Source organism: Marmota monax, unplaced genomic scaffold, assembly GCF_021218885.2.
Source record: "Marmota monax isolate L192 unplaced genomic scaffold, Marmota_monax_Labrador192_F-V1.1 WCK01_AAM20220418_F8-fsc00001, whole genome shotgun sequence".
NCBI classification, from domain to species: domain Eukaryota; kingdom Metazoa; phylum Chordata; class Mammalia; order Rodentia; family Sciuridae; genus Marmota; species Marmota monax.
The window spans coordinates 50,756,183-50,775,922 of record NW_026693777.1 but is presented as its reverse complement, the minus strand read 5'-3'; the positions used below and the strand labels follow the sequence as shown (position 1 = coordinate 50,775,922).

At 33.7% G+C, this 19,740-nt stretch overlaps 1 protein-coding gene across 1 annotated transcript in view; it reads right to left on the bottom strand.

Moving 5' to 3' along the window:
• The window catches only part of Fgf7 (fibroblast growth factor 7), a 55,743-nt gene extending 42,644 nt beyond the window's left edge, over positions 1–13,099 (bottom strand). Inside the window, exons 1-2 of the mRNA XM_046461200.2 lie at positions 12,841–13,099; positions 11,690–12,246 (exon numbers count right to left, since the gene is read on the bottom strand). Of these exons, the coding sequence (XP_046317156.1) occupies positions 11,690–11,975 (286 nt within the window). The 5' untranslated portion in view covers positions 11,976–12,246; positions 12,841–13,099. The remainder of the gene's footprint in view (positions 1–11,689; positions 12,247–12,840) is intronic.
• Positions 13,100–19,740: the final 6,641 nt, after the last annotated feature.

Sequence of the window (19,740 nt, the reverse complement as noted above, 5' to 3'; positions counted from 1 at the left end):
AGTAACACTTCTCAAAAGAATAAATAGAAATGGCCAACAAATATAAAAAAAAATGTTCAGCATCATTAACAATTAGGGAAATAAATTCAAAACTACACGGCATTTCATCTCACACCAGTCAGAGTGGCAGTCATCAAGAATACAAATAATAATAAGTGCTGGACAGGATGTGAAGAAAAGGAATACTTTTACACTGTTGATGAGATTGCAAATGAGTACAACCACTGTGGAAATAAGTACTGAAGTTCCTCAAAAGACTTTCATACTGGTGGAAGCACTATATGACCATACTACACCACTCCTCAATATTTATCCTAAAGAATTAGTCATCATACTATGATGATACTGCATATTCATGTTTATAGCATAATTCACAATAGCCAAACTATGGAACCAGACTAGGTGTCCATCAATGGATGATTGGAAAATAAAATGTGGTATATATGTACAATAGAGTTTTATTCAACCTAAGTAAAAATGAAATTGTGTCATTTACAGGAAAATGCATAGAACTGGAGACCATTGTGTTAAGTGAAATAAACCAAACTCAGAAAATCAGGGTCATATGCTTTCTCTCATATGTGGAAGCTAGAGAGGAAAAAGAAAAAGAAAGGTGTGGATGGGGGAGCTCATGAAAACCAAAGGGCGATCAATAGAGACAAAGGACCAGGGGATGAGAGAGGGGAGGGATGGGGGAAGTGCTGGAAAGTGATATTGGCCAAATTATATTGTATACTGTGTGCATGTACAAATATGTAACAACAAATCCCACCATTATATACAATAATGCACCAATAAAAACTTGGGGGGAAATAAAGAAAAAAAGTGTGTCTTAGTTATAAATATTGAAAGGTTTAAATCAGTATTCTTTATATAAACTTCTTGTTTTTAATGTATGATATTAATCACCCAGTGAATTCATCAAACCTATTATTCAACATCTATGCTGTAAATTAATGATCCATACAAATACTTCTGGAAAACAATCATTGCACTCAAAAGATTTTTATTTGATCAACTGAATCATCACCAAGTTTTAAGCACCAGTCTTTTTTAATTAAAATAAATAACACCTAAACAGGAGGCAAAACAGGACTTTGTCTAATTTTTAAACTAGAGTTGATATACTAGTGAACTTATTAAGCTGGTAAATTTCCTGAAAGCCTGTTTTCCTTCCAAGAAATAAATTATTAGTGTGATTATAAGCTTATAGCAGGAGGTATTTTGAGAAATAATTACTATGGAATAAAATATTCCATACCAGTTTTACTACTGGCAAGTATTTTCAAAGGATTAACCATTATTTAGCTATATACTTATATTCAGGCACTCAATAAAAACGTTCCCAATTGTATGTTATACAATTTTTCATGGACTAAATTGGAAAATTTATGTCAAGAGTAATAAACAAAATTTATTTCTACACAGTTCACTAATTTTAATGCTAATATTAATGTGAGTGCCTGATGAACTATTAAATAGTACTTTAAAACATCATAAATATTAAAGTTTACTTAATAGTCATGATACAGATTATACTCATTTCCTTTGGGATGTATAATTTTTTCAATATCTGATCAATTTCAAGGCAGTTAAGAGAAAATTTGAAGATCAAATTTGGCCAGAATCTTTCCAAGTTCCAATTAAACAACCAACATAATTTTATAGTGCATTATTTGTACAAGAGAGTAAGCTTACTTTCTCAGAAACAGTTCAGTAGTCTTATCTACATGGAAAAGCACCTCATTTCTTTGTCAGCATCATGAATTAGAGGGAGTAAAACTCTGTGCAGCTGTTTGGCTACTGATAGAGTTATGTAGTCAAGATAGGTGGTCTAACACTTTTGGTAGTAAAAATTTGCCTTATCTTAAAGAATGTAACAGATAACCTCCATAATTTTGTCCTTAAATACTGACCATAAGTCTGAAAACCATTATTTCTTTCACTTCTTGGCAACTGTTATGGGGTAAAAAATTCCCTATAATGATAATGCAGTTTTGAAAGTGATTATTTGTGAACAGTTACCAAAGGTTGGTTATCAAAGATTGAAAAGGCACTAAAAAGAAAAATATGCAGTTATTCAAGAAAAAAATAAAGCTATCTATATTATCCCAATTAGCAGAACTTGAATTATGCCTTCAAAAGCAGTTTCTCTTTAAAGAAAAGATATCATATAAAACTTTGAAAGATTAATGACCGATTTTTCAATTCTTTCATTAATTCAACAAAAAGTCATTGATCCTCCTTTTGCCACACTGAAGAAATCGTGCATCTGTTTTTTTAGAGAAGTTGCAGTTTAGTTGGGGTATATATGAGGATATATGAGCTGCTGGCATTAAAACAAATTGAGAGTGGGTTCACCAACTTTCTATTTTTCCCCGGTTCTCTGTCCCCACATATATGCCCTTTTCCCTTTCAGTGCTGATCATAAAGTCCAGGATCAATTTTGTTAGGAGGCAGATTCTATTCCTATGACCAATACCAATTACGAATTTTTTCCACATTTATATGTACACATGTTTGTGTGGTTTTGTTGTTTGCTTATTTATTCATTTGTTTTGGTACCAGGGATTGATCATCCCAAGGGTGTTTAACCACTGAATCACTTCTCCGGCCCTTTTTATTTATTATTTATTTATTTTTTGAGACAGAGTCTTACTAAATTGCTGAGGATGGCCTTGAACTTGAAATCCTCCTTCCTCAGCCTTCCAAAGTACTGGGATTACAGGTGTGGGCCTCCACAATCAGCTCTGCATTTATGTTTTGATATGCATAGGTTAGTTGACAATCAGGTAGGAATAAGAATGGATATTGAGGAGAGCCACAATTCTTCCAGGATTTGTCTTCACCTTGCCCTCCTGCCAATCATCCTTCCAGTGTCAACAACATCTTCTAAAATAAAACAATTTTTCTACTTGTCCCTTGAAATTACCTAGAAATACATTAAATCAAATTGGTACTGGAGGCCTTTTTTTTAATGATAGAGAATAAGAGGGAAGTGAGATATCTTTTTCTTTTACTTCAGTAAGACTTTTAATTCTTATCCACATTAAATTTTCTTGATAATTTAGAAATGTATTTCCTATTTTTAACTAATTTTAAATGTATAATAGACTAAAGGAGAAATATATTGAGTGACTATGAATCTTTCTGCCTTCTTCCACCTCTGCTCTTGGGCTAATTGCTGCATGTTCTACCATGGAGAGATAGAAGAAAGAATAAGCTATGGTGCTTATCTTTCCAGAAGTGACATTCTAGTGGTGGTGCCAAATGCAAACAGAAAGAACCACAGACAAGGCAAATGTATTCTATATGGAAAGTAAAGCAACAAAGGCACAGAAGATGATAAGAACAGTACTGGTTTTGTCTCTATTTAAACTATCAAATGAGTGACCTTCTCAAAGAATGTTGAAATAAAAATTAACAATCGTTCCATCAGGTTATATTAAATATTAAATTTCTAAGTAGATTTTGGGCAGTAAATGAAATTTGTTCTTTACTGTTGAAATAACTACAACTTTCGTTCAAACTGGTTTTTTTTAAAAAGTAAAACAAAAATTATGGTTGATATGATAAGAATTTTTCAACTTTATTGGAATCCTGAGACATTTTTAGGTTTTTGTCAGTTTACAGGTTGCCCAAATAATAGTTATTGGGCATCATTTTAGGAGAATGGTCCTATGAAGCTGTTCTGAACAGACTAAGAAAAGACTTTGAACCAGGCTTAACTCCCACTATAAACCTCTGGTTTTCAACTAGCATCCATGCCCAAAATATCACTTTGATAGTCCAAACTCAAAATTCCTGATTTTGGCATAACTCTTTAGTTAAGCTTAGTTAAGTTAAGCTTAAAATATTGGTTCAGGTCAATTTTTAGCATTTTTATTTGGATCAAACAATGGAGTGGCAGCTTGATTTAGTTATTGACTACACCAAAGATAGACCCTAAGACTATAGCTCTCAAATTGTAATTTAATGAAATTTAAATGTTCTACCCACACCAGGGGTTGGCAGCTGGGGAGTAAGAGAAGTGTTCTGATATCAAATGTGTTTGGAAAACCATGTTTACACTTTTCCTAGAATTTTGCAATTCACATTAGTGTAGTTGTAGTTTAGGGTCACAGAAGTTCTGCTAAAAGACCTGTTCAACGTTATTTAACTTAATATTTACCAGTCAGCGAGGCATGACTGAAGCACAGTTTCCATGCCACTGTGCTTCAAGAAAACACCACTAACATCTCAAGGGACATTAGAGTTATAAGAAATATAGTTTGGAAATACTGCCTTAAGAAAAAATATTCAGGCTCAGTTGATTCTGAATTTGGCTGCATATAATTTTCTCAAAATTATCCACAATTACATTTAAAATTAAAATAGATAAAATGGGAGATATTATAATAGAACATGAAATATATTGTGTTGAAATATTTCTCACTGCTCTTGTATTACATTAATCATAAAAATAAATTCAGTTTCAGAATAGTTCAGGTAAAGAAGCAAAGATTATTACAGTTTTATGCACAAAATTAACAGATTCAAACCTCTTATTTCAGTGCTATGATAATCTACTAACATTTCAATCCCTTTGTACACTATTACTAAAATTTCTAGTTAAGTTTCTTTTATCTTGATTTATTTTATCTGCCTTTATTATCTTATCAATCCAATGCATTTCATTGTCCTCATTCCTTAAGTGAATAAAAAAAAATAGTAAAGCTCTAGCTAATCAGAATCCTTTATACTTCACATTAAGTTTATAGAGGATTCCAATCCATTAATTTTTTTAAAAGAGAGAGAGAGAGAGAGAATTTTTTAATATGTATATATTTTTTTTAGTTTTTGGCAGACACAACATCTTTGTTTGTATGTGGTGCTGAGGATCGAACCCGGGCTGCACGCATGCCAGGCGAGCGCGCTACCGCTTGAGCCACATGCCCAGCCTTCCAGTCCATTCATTTTTATATAAAGTCTTTTTTCCTTTCCCATTTTTCTCTTTTCCTTCCTATTCACAAATATGATTTTTTAAATTATTCTTAGATAGACACTACCTATCAAGTATTCCCCACCACTCCAGTAAAAAAATTTACTAGAGCAACTGGAGAATCCCTAGATCCAACCCTCCCCAATATATATCAAGCTTTCTCCCTTTAGGAATGATGTTGCCTACCTAAAATGAGTCCTGGATAATTTCCCTCTCTTCATTTTCACTGTAACAAACACATTCATAGACATAACTAAGGAACTTAAATGGCATATTCTTTGTTAGTGAATTTGATATGGCTTTTCTACTTAAGTCTTTATTTAACCTCAAAAGCATATATGAAACTTGGTCAAGAAAGAGTTAAATACTTAGTGACTCTTCAACATGGCATTTCAAATCATGTGGGAGGCAGGGGATTTTTCTTTTTCAACCTCTTTTGGGTGTAGGAAGTTTGGATATGGTTTGGAGAAGAGTAGATCATATCGAAGCCTAATTTCATCTAACAAAAGTTCTTTCATCTTCTGTAGTTACTTAAGTATACACATATCCTGCCTTTTCTTCTATGTGCCATATGTGAAATTTAAATAGAGAAAACTGTCATATTCCAATAGTGATGTTATGGGAGTGCTTCCAAAAATTGATAGAAAAGAAAATAAAGAAAACTTTGCTTCGTGTTATGCATCCCAATCATACAAAGAGAGCAAGGTTCTATAATCGTATCCTTTTCACTAATATGGATAGACCCTCTAAACTTGTGGTTCTCTCCCCCATGGGTTTTCTAGGTTAGAAATTGTTTCTTTAAACCTCTGCCATTGAACTAAGTGGGGTGGCTATGAGAGATAGAAGCCTAACTTGGAGGTATCTGGGTTCATAGTCAGAAGTGGCTTACTTATGTACCAAGAAAGCTGGCATTGATGCCGGTATTCCAGGTACCGTGAAAAATGTCAGAAGAGAGTCATATCATGAGACTGTAGCACAGGACCTATTCTTCCTTGCTGCTAAAGCAACCTTCTTATATAGTAGCTACAGAGCTGTCATCACATGCATTTCTAAGCAAGTTTACCAAATGTTGAAGCCACTAAGATTTGTCAGAGAGGTCAAAAGAGCCCAGAAGAACTCCCTCAGTGCACAATTCAGAGATTCCAAGATTAAGTCTATTCCAAAATCCTCTAAAGTGCAAGTTAATTCTGAAGCCCTCTAAGGTTTCTAAAATATTCCCAGAACCCCTGAGAGAGTTCCGGCTGAATTAGAATTATTGGTCCCTATATGAGTGATTTGCAAGCTTAGCTGCACATTAAAATCACTGGAGAACAAAGTCTGATTCATGGGTCCTCCCTGCCTTCATGAGATCCTGATTTAATTGAGCTATGGTTTTCCCAGTAATTAATGTGATCCTCTTAGTTCAGTAGTTTTCAGCCTTGGCTGTATGTCAAAGTTATCTAGGGAGTTTAAGATTCCTGATACTCGGACTGTATCTGTATCAATTTAATGAGAATCTTTGTGGGTGGAATCTCGCATCAAAACTGTTTTAAAGGTCCCCAGCTGATTATATTTAGCCAAGTTTGAGAATTAGAAAAATCTACAAAAGGCAGCTCCTCCCATATATCTAACAACCGGCTTCTTCTCTTCTCTCCAATTCAGTTGGGCCTCTGAATGCACAAAAACTATAGCTAAAGGGTTGTTACACAGCTGAGTCACAGAGATCAGATGCTCTGGTTTGATATAGAAACAACCATGATATAGAAATGGTCAGTTCAGATGAAGGTTTAAGAGATGCTAAGAGACACGCCTATGGCAATAAATGAAGTTATTATTATTTAGGAAATGCCAGGCACTTATCACAGCCAAAAAAAGGAAGGTTATAAAACAAAATATAAGATGTAATAGTACAGTTTCAAAGAACAGCTAATATTTCCAAATCTTCTTCCCAGCAATTTATCCATCTTCCATAATTTAGAGCCTTGACAAGTTATATATGGGAATTCAGGTCATCAGTTCTATAGGATTCAATCTTGTCAATAATTTCTAGGATTGTCTTTCATAGATATGTTCCATAGAGCTCCACAGATACATTTATTATCATTTTAAAAAATATTTTTCAGTTGTAGATGAACACAATACCTTAATTTTATTTATTTATTTTTATGTGGTGCTAAGAATCAAACTCAGTGCCTCACACATACTAGGCAAGTGCTCTACTACTCAGCCAAAATCCCAGCCCATTTATTATCATTTTTTAAAGGCAGAAATTATCTTTATATTGTTTTTTATTTTGATGATGTAAGTTATTATTCTTTAGACAACTTGCTAAATTCTGTTTGAAACACAAGCAAATTTATCTTTTCCATATTTAGAGTGATAGGTATATATTTGACAGCTACTAGCAGCAATTATTGTTGAGTAGGAGCCTATCCAAAGAATTGTTGACAACTAAAGTTGCTGAAGCTTTTGTGGCCAAAGTCAAATCCAATAATACTGTGTTTACTTGCTTTTCGCCAATTGTTAGGCCATATCCCATCACAGTCTAACAATCCAAAAGAGAATATTGCCAAATCATTGGCCAGTTTTCAGAACGGCTAACCCTTTTCTTTCGATGGAGCTAACAATGCTCAATGATATCCATGGAAGACATGATTTCTCTTGGATCAGTGGGGTTTATGACAATTAAGGATTTTTTTCTATTTACTATTGTGAAAGGAACAAAATTTTTTATTAATTAGATATCAAAAGCAAGAAGATTATCTTGAAGGATTGGGTTCTCTGTTCCACATCTGTCTTTCAGGGCAGTTGATGGGCACCCAGCACACTGCTGCCATCTCTCATACAGTACTTCAATTCCCAACTAAAACAGCAGTGTTATTTTTGTCAGGTGTGGAGTGATTGACTCTGTCTGCTGATGGCCCAATAATTATCTAGATTCACCCTCTGTATCTGTCTCATCAGAAGTGGAAGTATTGACTATTCTTTCCAGTTCCTTTATGATGTTATCAATTTTGTCCTCTGTAGAGAACACAAATGTACTTTTTGAAGGGACATTTTATGCTTTTAGTATACTTACTATTTGCTCAAGTTAGGTTCCAATTTTATCACTGAGAAATCTACTCAAAGGCTAAATGTGGAAGCACCAGAAAGAACAAGTAGAGAGAAAAGGGTTTTGCCTCCTGGTTAGGAGCAGTGTGCAATTCCTTAGGACCAGTTCTTTGGTAACAGATGTTCTCCCTCAAGAGTCAGAAATAAGGTCCAACTTTTCTTAGCCTTTCATGAGTTCCCCCATCTACATAATTAATTCTTGCTCATATGTCTATAAATATAAGTCTTATTTCTGGTCAGTTCCTTGGTACATGCTTTCTGCAGTGTGTTCATTGTAAACTAAATTTGAATTATTTGATAAGATGACACTATAACTAAAGTAAGACTGAAGTAAATGAGATTTTCACAATCCAGGGCAGCTTTAGTAATTTTTCAAGTTCCTTAAAGATATGAGACATAGTAATCACACTTCCCTCTTCACCTCCCCACCCTTCCTCCACCTATCCCAGCCTAACTTCTTCTAGAAGCAAGAACATACAACCAGATCTTTCCCCTCTCCTGCTAATGCCAATCCATATTTACCAATATCACATTCCTAAGGACTGATGATATGGCTTAGTGGTAAAACACTTGCCTAGTGCACACAAGTCCCTGGATTCAATTCTCAGAACTCCACCAAAATAGTTTTATGTGGGAGCTATGCTTCTGTTTGTAGAACTAAGCATCCCTCTAAGTGCTATTAACATCTCAAGTCATTTCCCTTTCATTCAAAGAAATCTTTTGAGAATGGATTGGGACTTTCTTATGGTAACAAAGAACAATGTTTTATATAGCTGGCATCTTACTTTTCATATAAAAGGGTTTTTATCTAAGATATTAAAATCTATATCATGGACCCCTAAAGAAGTTCAACACCTGTTAAAATTTTTAAGGCATAAAAACATGAAGAATGATATTTAAAATTTAATTCTGATATTCACTAGTTACACAAGTCTGCTACATCAGAATCTAGTAGACAATCCAATTATCTTTAATTCTCATTTCAACAAAAACAAGAAAGGAAAATCTTTTGTTCATTCATTCATTCATTATTGAAGGTGGTAAACAATCCAAATTTTGGAATTTCAAGTTTCTCATCCTCTTGAGTTATTTTAAACAAATTCTCCTAGGCATTTCCTTTGTATCTATCTTTCCTAATAGAATAGCTTCAATTGCACCTTGTGAACTTGCATGTTCATGTATAGACATTCACTCTTAAAATGAGTAAGGCTGCCTCTTAAATAATAGGAAAGAGCTATCAGAATTATCTTCTGTAAATTATTCTCCACAGATTCTTCATTGAATTATCTCATTCTGTATCTTAGTATTTCCTATAGACAAAATTATCTTAGCCTACTTAATTTTGAAGAAACCTTATTGACTCCTTTTCCAATTAGATAGCAGGGCAATTTGACAATGATTTAGAGTTTGCTTAAAGAATTCTGATGAAGATTTCTCTTTCCAGGAGAATTTATCATCTCAAAAAAGTATACCACATATATAGACTTGTAAAAAGCTTGAAGGTGAATATTATTTACATAATGTAAGTCATGTCTTTTTAATACATTGATATTGTGACATTCTAATTTATAATGACATAGGATGACTTTTTTCCTTTCTTTTTACTGTTGAACTAGTGTTAGAGGAGAAATGACTTACCAAAATAGCATTATGATACTCAAAGTTACCAAATTGTATTTCAAACTATAGAATACTTCTAGTATTTTGGGTATGTGTGTATGTACACATATATATGTACATATATGTGTATTTAAAGAAATTTTAACACAAAATAAAATTTACATGTATAAATACATTCTAATTGAATATATTTTTGATGCCAAATAATCATACATATTATTCATTTTTCGCTAAATTTTATATCCAACTGTTCACTTTTTCATTATTTGGTAAAACATTCAAAAGGAATTAGAGTATAGAAGAATTCTACAGTTTATTACTACCATTTGAAATTAGATCTGGCAACAAATCTTGTCATTGAGATAATATTCACTTTCATTCATTGTGAGTGATAGTTATACAATGGCTACTTACATTTCTTTACATTCATGCAATATGCTCTGTGGTTGAGGACAGACTAGGTTATAAGAACTAGAAGGTATGTTGGAGAACATATCCCATGTTTTACAGATGAAATTAGAAAAACTGAAAAGTCATTCACAGAAGGGCACAGGAACCATGTGTTATAACTTCCATCTGAGCTCTGGCTTTCTACCAGATTCTATTATCCATCATAAATCTCAATATTTTTTAAATAAACTGATGATAAGCCAAATTTTATTGCTCACATAGAAACGAATATCCATAAAACTTCCTCTGAATAGTCATTTCCTTAACTAAACTTCAGTATAATCAGAACAATCTTCTAGAATTAACATGATACCTTGGTTAATAGCAATAATAATAACAAAACCATAATTGTTCACAGCCCATCAAAATGGCCTTAACATTCTGTATCAATTATAGTTAAAGATCCTCTTGTTTTCATATTGTAAGCATAATTCTCCCAAATTCTCATTTATTTATTGATTAGTTTAGAAGTCTAAAAGACATTTAGTAAACAGGAAACAAAAGTTTTAAGTAATTACTATGAGTCTGGCACTGTGCTAGGCACATGATCACACCACTATCCCCATGCATTATTTTTTTCAACTGACTTTAACACACCTAACACGTATAATATTAACATTTTCCAAGTCCTAATAATATTACCAAAGCTAATTTTCAGTGAGGAATTTTAAATCCATAAGGTAAATATTGAAGTATGTTTTACAATATTTTCAATATTTTATTGAAATTGGTTATTAATCATAAAAGTTCAATCCTGAAAAAAAATTCAATCCTGACATTTTAATATGAAAATAACAACTGATTCTTAGGGAAAATGTAAGGCTTTTCAATTATAAATGATGAAAATAACATCTCTTTCAACTTTTATTTACTGACATTTCTGTTTCTCTTAAAACAACATATAGCTTATATGACACAGTAGATTTACATAAAGAAAATGTTAGAAAGAAACTATTTTTATGCCTAGGTGGATAAGTAAGCAATCTAACACTAACTCATTATGACATGAATGCATGAGGATGCCACAGATTCCCTTCAGTTTTGCAATTATACACAATTGAACAAAAATGCATTTTTGAACACAGATTAAGTATTTTGCATCATGGAAATATTCTTTCAAAGGAAACTATTAAAATAAATAAATTCTCTCTTCCTCAAACTGGTGATTCGTACTTTGGTAAGCATTTACATAGAAGTATGGGAAAGCTCTTAAAAAGCTTTGCGAGGGAAAAAAATCACATTTCAATGTGAATAATACTATTTACATCTTGCTTAACTTAAGAGCATTTTAAGGACATGGAGTATGTGTTTTACAGTTGACTTATTTATAAGTTTCAACTATAGTATTAGTAAACTTGCCCTGTTCCAAGATATATTTTTAGGAACATGATTCACACAATCCCAATTTACAGAAATTAGAAAGCAATATTGCATTTAATTATTATTTCACAAGTAAAGGAAACTGAGAAAGCTTATCACCTGAAAATTTATCCTTTAACACATTGTCAAGGGCTATAAACAGTGCTTTAAATAAAGGACATTACTTACTGTAATTGTTCTTCATCTCTTGGGTCCCTTTTACTTTGCCTCGTTTATCAATCCTCAGATACCACTGTGTTCGACAGAAAAGTCTTCTCACTCTTATATCCCCTCCTTCCATGTAATCATAACTTCTGGTATGTCGCTCGGGACTGGAGCAGTTCACATTTGTAGCCATTTGCTCTGGAGTCATGTCATTGCAAGCTAAAGATAGAGTGCCCACTAGACAGATAATGTGAAAACATGATGTGTAGAGCAAGGTTGGCAGGATCCATGTCAGTATCCATTTGTGCATTATAGTGTAGTGCTCCGGGTGTTCATGAATAACATAATGAAAAGTAAAATCCTGAGTTGATTGTTACTCCTAGGTCATTGACCTCTTCCTATCTGTTAATTATATAGACTTATTTAAGAAAGAGTAGTTGCTCTTTCCAAATTGTTACCCTTATCCTTTTAGTTTCTGATAACAATACAGGATCCTCCTTAAATAACTCTGTGTTGATAAATCCTTATAAAAACAGGTTGTAATAAGCCCAGTTGCTGCGGTGCTGTTTGCTACTTGACTTCTGTTTGCAATGAGAGATTAAGAATGGGGAGGGAAGGAGAGAGGAAGATAAAAAAAATCGTGTTATAAATTTCAGAGAGTAAATAGGATTATAGCATGCAGTGTAGTTTATACTTTGAAGATACATTTAAGACAGATTTAACAGAGAGTGTCAACAGCTTTACCACTCTATATGCAGATTTATAAAAGTTATATATGAATAGAAACAAATCAGAACATGACTAGACCATTCATTTCAGTCACTATTTTATAAGAAATACTCTGTAATCAGAGTTATTGATTTAAATCAAGTTCTGCAATTACTATTAACAAAGTATAAAGGCTCTCCCTGCATTTCTTTATTATATGCTTTTACATTTATGATTAATCAATAATTTTCTCCTGAACTGCCCACATTTTTCAAGTTAAATGTCAGGATTGCTCTGGAGAGCTTCAACTTTATGTAAGTTCTACAACATAATAACTATAGATATTTTTTACATGGTTCAAAAATCTGGTAACTTTTACCTTCCCCCTCAATACCGTAACCAGAGAAAGAGATAAAGTTCTAGAAAACATTCAGAATTGTTTTTAAAGACAAATAACAGTAACTTACTTGTTCTGTTTATAACAGCTGGATACACAAGAATTCCATGTCTGTTGTCTGCCTTGTGCAACTTGAGCCTCTCTACTGTAGCTACAAACTATTTCTCAGCTGAGAAATCCTCCAGCAGAATCATAATTGTTTCCATAAATCAACAGGCAAGAGGATTTTCTCTGTGTGTGTGAGCGCGTGTGTGCTTGTGTGTGTGTGGAGCCTTTTATTCAGGGCTTTTCGATAAATACCTTTGCTGACCTCATTGGAAGCAATTAAAACTTAACCAGTGAGCTGTTAGTTGAATGCAACAGCGAGAATAGAAGGAGGCTTGTATAATATTCAATGGTCATGAGAGGGAGCTATGAACATGCTTAAATCTACAAGTGGGTATCTACTTTGTAGAAACAGATCTCTGATTCTGAAGCAGTTAGGAGGGGAAAGGAAAATGTAGACCTTCTTTACAGAACAGCACTTACATAGATTTTGGAAAATATTTCCTTGAACATATATGAAAGGGGTTTTGACAAGTTAGAAAATCTTTTCTACAGCTTTATGATGTATGTATTTCTTCAATTACTCTTTTGTGCTCAAATGTCAGAACAAAACTAATGTGTGTTAACTCCAATCTTAGTCTCTTAAAACATTCTGTTGTTGAGCTAAGGGTTTATCTTTGCACACAGAGATCATTCAATATTGCATATGAGTATAATTTTTATGTTCCTAGCCTGAAAACAAGAAGCCCTAGTTTCTTCTTAGACTTAGGCTACTTAAAATAAGTATGACCTTGGGCAAGTCACTTGACATTCCTGAGTCTCAAATGCTGCTACATTTGTAAAATTAAAGTATTAATCTAAATGATCCAGTGGTGCTTTGTACTCTTAAAATTCTGTATCCTGTGATTTACACCAATGGCTAATATAAGGAAGAGGAATTTCAAAAATTATTATTATTAAAATTAAAAGTAAAGAAAATGGTTTTACCTTGGTATCAGTGTTTGACTTTTGCCTCAATGAGAATATTAGCCTAATAAAAAAAAAACATTTGGGGGATGGAATTATAAAACCTATAGCTAACGTAAATAACAGAAATCTATTATACTTTTCAAAATGAGTTGTTCTCTTTATTTCCTGTTCTGGAGTATATATGGCAGAGTCCAAATGTTTTATTAGATATTTGGTTAGAATAATTGCATCGTAAGTCTAACTCAGTGTTTAGGAATGTATATTAAAATTCTTCCTATGTTATACACACACACACACACACACACACACACACACACACACATACTTCTGTACTTAAAATGCACAACTTTACCACCAGGTGGTGCATGTAGACCAAATAGGGGGGGAAAAAGAAATCAAGTTTATTCAATTGGATTATGGTTTGTGTTTTCCTACATGTCTATACTTTTAGAGAATAGAATCAATAGCACAAAATATTTTAAATAACCCCAGTTACCATTTATTTATGAAATACTGAAAGTGCTAAATTTTTAAGCAGAGCAGGTGGGCTCTTCTATAATTAGGTCTGTTGATAAAAAGAGGGCTCAAAACATTCTGTCATCCCTCTGAGAGCAGAAGAGGGATGAAAGTATGAGGCTATTGTGTTCTGAATTACATCCCACTAATTTTGGAGCCAACAGTAATGAACAGGGTCAGAATTCCTAGGACTTGGAATTTCTTCCAAAGAAATGAAAAGTTATTAACAGTCAGTACCCAATTTAAATATATTCAAGAACTACTAAGTTCATCTGTTCTACACTGATCCTACATACTTTAAACCAAAAAAAAAAATTAATGTATTAGAAGTCAATATTTGCTAACTAAATGCTTAAGATTTAAATAAAAGAAGTGGATAGTTTGCTCCTAAAGAGTGCTTAGTGCCACCTTAAAAATCTGCTGTACAGAATTGACTATAGAACCAGAAACAAAGAATAAAATTGTAAGTGAAACATTAAATATTATTATATTCCAATTTGGAAATAGGATCTAAGTAATAATAAACGGATCAATTTCAACAAGGAAATCATATGAGGAATTTGAGTTCCTTGATTATCAATTTCTTAGTTGGAGAATAATTACCTCAAGATAGGTGCAATACCTGTTTCCCTGGTATCATAGCTATAATGCAGAGCCTCCCTTGAACTCCACTTATGCCCAGATTATACCTACATTCAAGAGGGCTTCTCCAAGAACTAATAACTTTAGTTATCTCCAGGTGGAGTAACCCTCTGGGTTTTATTTCCATTTTAATTTTAGGAAAGAATATATGAAAATACAGAGAATTTATTTCTGTGAATATCATGAAAATAGACAGTTGTCTATTTAATCAACTGCCTTTATATCTTTTATTCCATGAAGAAATAAATGATACCTTTGGTTTCATGTATTTTGAGATTCAGTAATTAATTGTAAAATGGTGCATCTTTCATAATTATTCATAATATAATCAATAGAAAGGAAAATAATTAAACATTTTCATTTCTTGGCATTCTTACATCCTATCTTGTTGCCCATCCTCCTAGTTTCCATCTTTTCTCCAAAATACAGATAGCCATTGTTAGTTTTTTTTTTAACTTTACCTTTATACAGAAGGTAGCATGCCATACATATTGTTCTGCATGTCACTTTTTCATTAAAATAGGGAGTCTTCCCTTCCGTTCCACTTGCAGGTGCCCAGGGCTCTGCACAGTGCCTACACACAGGAGGTCTGCAGGGGGCAGCACCGAGCCCACAGCCAGGCCGACCAGGGCTGCGGTCCAGTTCCACCACCAGCTAGCCTGGAGCGCCTCAGAAATCTGCTCTAGAACTCAATGTTCCTGGTGGTAGAATAAAGACAGAAGTCACTTCCTCGCAGGGTAAAAAAAAAAAAGAAAAAATAGGGAGTCTTCCCATTTCAGTATTCAAGAAGATCCCTTGATTTTTTACAGCTGCCTAGTATTCCCTTAAGTGGGTTTATCCCAGTGTATTTAACCAGCCTCCATTGATGAACATTTAATTTTTAAAGAACTAATCTCTTACCAAAAATGCTATAATGAACAAATATGTCACTTTATAGTGTACAAATACATCTTCAAAATCAATTTTCAACATTGGACCATCTGAGCCAAAAGAGGTGTGTGTGTGTGTGTGTGTGTGTGTGTGTGTGAGAGAGAGAGAGAGAGAGAGAGAGAGAGAAAGACAAACAGACAGACAGAGAGAGACAGAGAGAGAGACAGAATTTTGATATTGCAACTTATAGTCCATGAAGGGTTTGCTAGTTTTTTAATCCCACTAACAATACCTAAAAATAAACACCCATTTGCTCAACAGTATATTGCCAAAATATGGGATTTTGCTAAACCAATAAATGAGAATGGCATTTCATTCTTATGAGACAAAGTGACCATGATGTATGAGTACCATAAAGACAAGATAAATGGTGCTGTAAATGTCTGCAATAAGTGGCACAAGAGGTTTCCCTGGAAAATGTCAGCAGAGCTACAATTCAAAGCATGAGTGGGAATGAACAAGGTGAAGAGGTATTCGTGAATGTAGAAAAACCGTGTGTCACCTAAATGACAGCATACTCTTTTCAACAATTAGAAACCAGCATGCCCCCAGTAGAGAGAAGGAGGACCATGGTACATGAAGAGAATGGAGAGGCAGGTGGGATCTCTGTGGGCCATGTTAAGGAGACTGACTTATAGTCTAGGAGCAAAGGGAAGTTATTATGGTATGTTAAGTTTAAGTGTGGCCTGATGAGAATTTCACTCTGTCTCTGTTCTGGTCAAAACTTAATTGCTACTGGCAGAATAAGCTTATGACATATTAAATTCTATTCATTCATCCTGTTTTTTTCTGTTCTTCATATTATGGAAAAGATAGCCAAATTTTGTAATTGGAAGGGCAAGTTTGTGGGGAAAAGTCATGTTTCCTCACTTGAATAAAATTGAATCCATTTTAAAAATTCATACTAAATGCCCTAAAAATAAGGGAAGCATAAGAATATTTTTGAGAAGCAACACAATAAAATTAGAGTCCCATGAACTGGGGAGCACAGAGAAAAGTCTATAGACTCCCTACTTGGGAAGTCATGTTCCTGTATTTCTAGTAGCATCATACACCAGAGAAAGCAAAACTCCAGATAACAAAGACCGTCTCCTGTGTCTAAAGAGAGAGGCCCATAATCATCCCTTGAAATATTTCTCATGTTTAAATAAAAAATCAGGAAACATCCTAGAACCCAGTCCTGAAGGAACTGTGTAAATAGTCATTAAACACCCCAGAAATAACCAGGGTAATCCAAATGACTCAATGATCAAAGCCCTTGCCTTGGCCTTGCATAAAATCCTTAAGACCCATGAGTAACAGAGGTTGAGTTTTCCATCAACCTGAGGTGGGGGTGGAATTCTCAAAATTGAAGCTAGGTTGATTTATATTTATAAATATAAATTTATGTTCTTCCTTACATATCTGAAGGATACGTCCAAGATTTATTTCTGCTACATTCCTACAGCTGTCCTCAGACTATTAATTTATCTTTATCTTTTCTCTTGTCCTTTCCATTCTATAAATTCAGCCTCAAATCTGGATCATACCATATAACCAATTCTACTTATCTCCTTGATTCATCTATTCAACAAATATTTATCAAATAGCTACTTACTACCAGATGTTGTGTTAGCCATCTGAGATACAATAGTGATCTTTCCAAAAGTGACCTCTGCCTTTACAGAGTCTGCCGTCCAGTGAGAGAACAAACATGAACAAATGGGTCTGGGCATGGTGGGGATAATTTGGGTAGTTGAAGATCTTGTGTTTGAAGAATGGAAAGGAGATCAACAGGAATGAAGTACATGAACAGTGGGAAAAGAGGTAGGCATGGACTTGATCATTAAGAACTTAACATGATAGGAACTTGGGTTTATTCTAAGAAATAGGAAACTGGAGTACAGGTATGTCTTTTCAAACCTGATTTACCTAGTCAAAGACAATAATTTAAACTCAGGAGTAAAATCCCCAAAGGAATTAAGAAAAGCTGAGGTCCCTATAAATCCTTAATTATGTAAACTTTGTGCTTACCCATGGCATAATGCCCTAACATTTAAAAACTAACTGTATATAAGATGTGAAGTCTGACTCATATGCTCAAAATTGTGGTGTGCCTGTGACTCAACTATGTAAATATCTCAGTTTACAAATGTTATTTGATTCTTTGAATCTCTGAGTTTATAAAAACTTTTGTTTTATTTAATTTATACTTATAAAAGCTCTGTGAAATACTAATCTAAATTTAAAGCTCTTCAAATTACATTTTTTAATTTACTGAATTGTGGTCCAAGTTTATAGCTGGAGCAAGTTCTCTCATTAGCAAGCTCCTAGGTTTTGCAAAGGATTATTATTTAATTTCTATTCTTTGTAAGTTTCTATAAAGTGAATGTGAGATATAAATGTAACAATATAGAGAAAAGAACTGAGAAGTATCTCTGTTGGAATGTAGAATTGCTGGCTTTTGGAAAAATTGTGAGCCATGAGCCTAATAGCCTGATTAATAGAAATAGACTATTGATACTTGATTGGACCGACAACCTTCTGGCCCAATCAACCACCCAATCAACTGCCTGAATATCAGAGACCTTGATATGAGCTGGAAGATGCATGTCAGACCAGAACCCCTACTGGGGAAACACAATTTTGCTCAATATTTCCCAATCCCAAGGAAAGTCCAACCCTTTTGCATTATACATATTCTTCCTAATTATATACCCTAATAAAAACTCAGACCTTAAGCCCTAGAAACACATCTCACTCTTGATATAGCCCACATTCTGCCCTGAGAATGTGTAGTCTCGCCTTTTGCGTCCCAATAAAGCTCTTATCCTTTATTTGATAAAACCTGACACCTTTAATTTCTCTTCAGTCATCTCACTTTTCTTGTTGTCTCATATTTTGTAGGACTCCTGAGCATATGTATGTAACTAAAATGGTCTATCCTCCTGTTAATCTGTTTTATGTCAATTTCATTTGCCCAAGCCAAAGAATCTAGAAGGATAGAAGAAAGCCATTTTTCATTCCTCAAAAAAATACATTCACAAAAAGCTAGGTACCTAGTAAAAGGTATATTTGTGTAAAACTGGTGGCTAACACAATAACTTATGCATAAGAAAAAGGCAGTCTATACTTAAGCTTTTCTCCAAGCTAAATAAACATCCATGCTATCTTCAAATATTACTCAGTTTTTTCTTCAATGGTATTTACTATTAACTCAGACATAGTAAGTTCTTATTCCTATAATCAATTCCAAAAATTATCAATTCTACCACTATAACTTCTTTCACACCTGTTTTTTCCTATCAATTATTACCTCCATTTTTTAAATCATGTTATTGTTATTGCTGATGTTAACTCTGTTCCTAACCCATCTCTTTTCATCTCCAATCTCCAATTCATTTTAAATGCTGCTATCAGATTAATTTTTCTAAAACACAGTTACATTACTTCTCTGCTCAAATGTTTTCAATAACACCCCAATGTTTTCTGAATAAAACCCTCTTTGTCTTTTTCTGATGTGCAGACTACCATTCCCAATGTCTTCTGTAACTCTCAGCATGCCCTAAGCACTAGCCTCTCTCACTTGGTTTAGGGTAACAGATTCACACCACCACCACCCACTTCTCTTAGTAGAGAAAGGTACTACAGGGAAGATACAGGAAAGATATCCTCACGAATTCTCTCTCTTTGCCTTCTCTTCCTAGTTCTTCCCCTCTTTCTTTCTTCCTTTTTATATATTCAGTCTGAGTGAGGAACCCACGAATAATGAATGCAGTTATCAGATATTTCCTTTGAAATTTTATATATTGAGTTTTTAATGATGCAATAAATCCTTGGTCCTATTTATTCTGTTACTAATTACTTCGAATCAACAACTTACTATGTA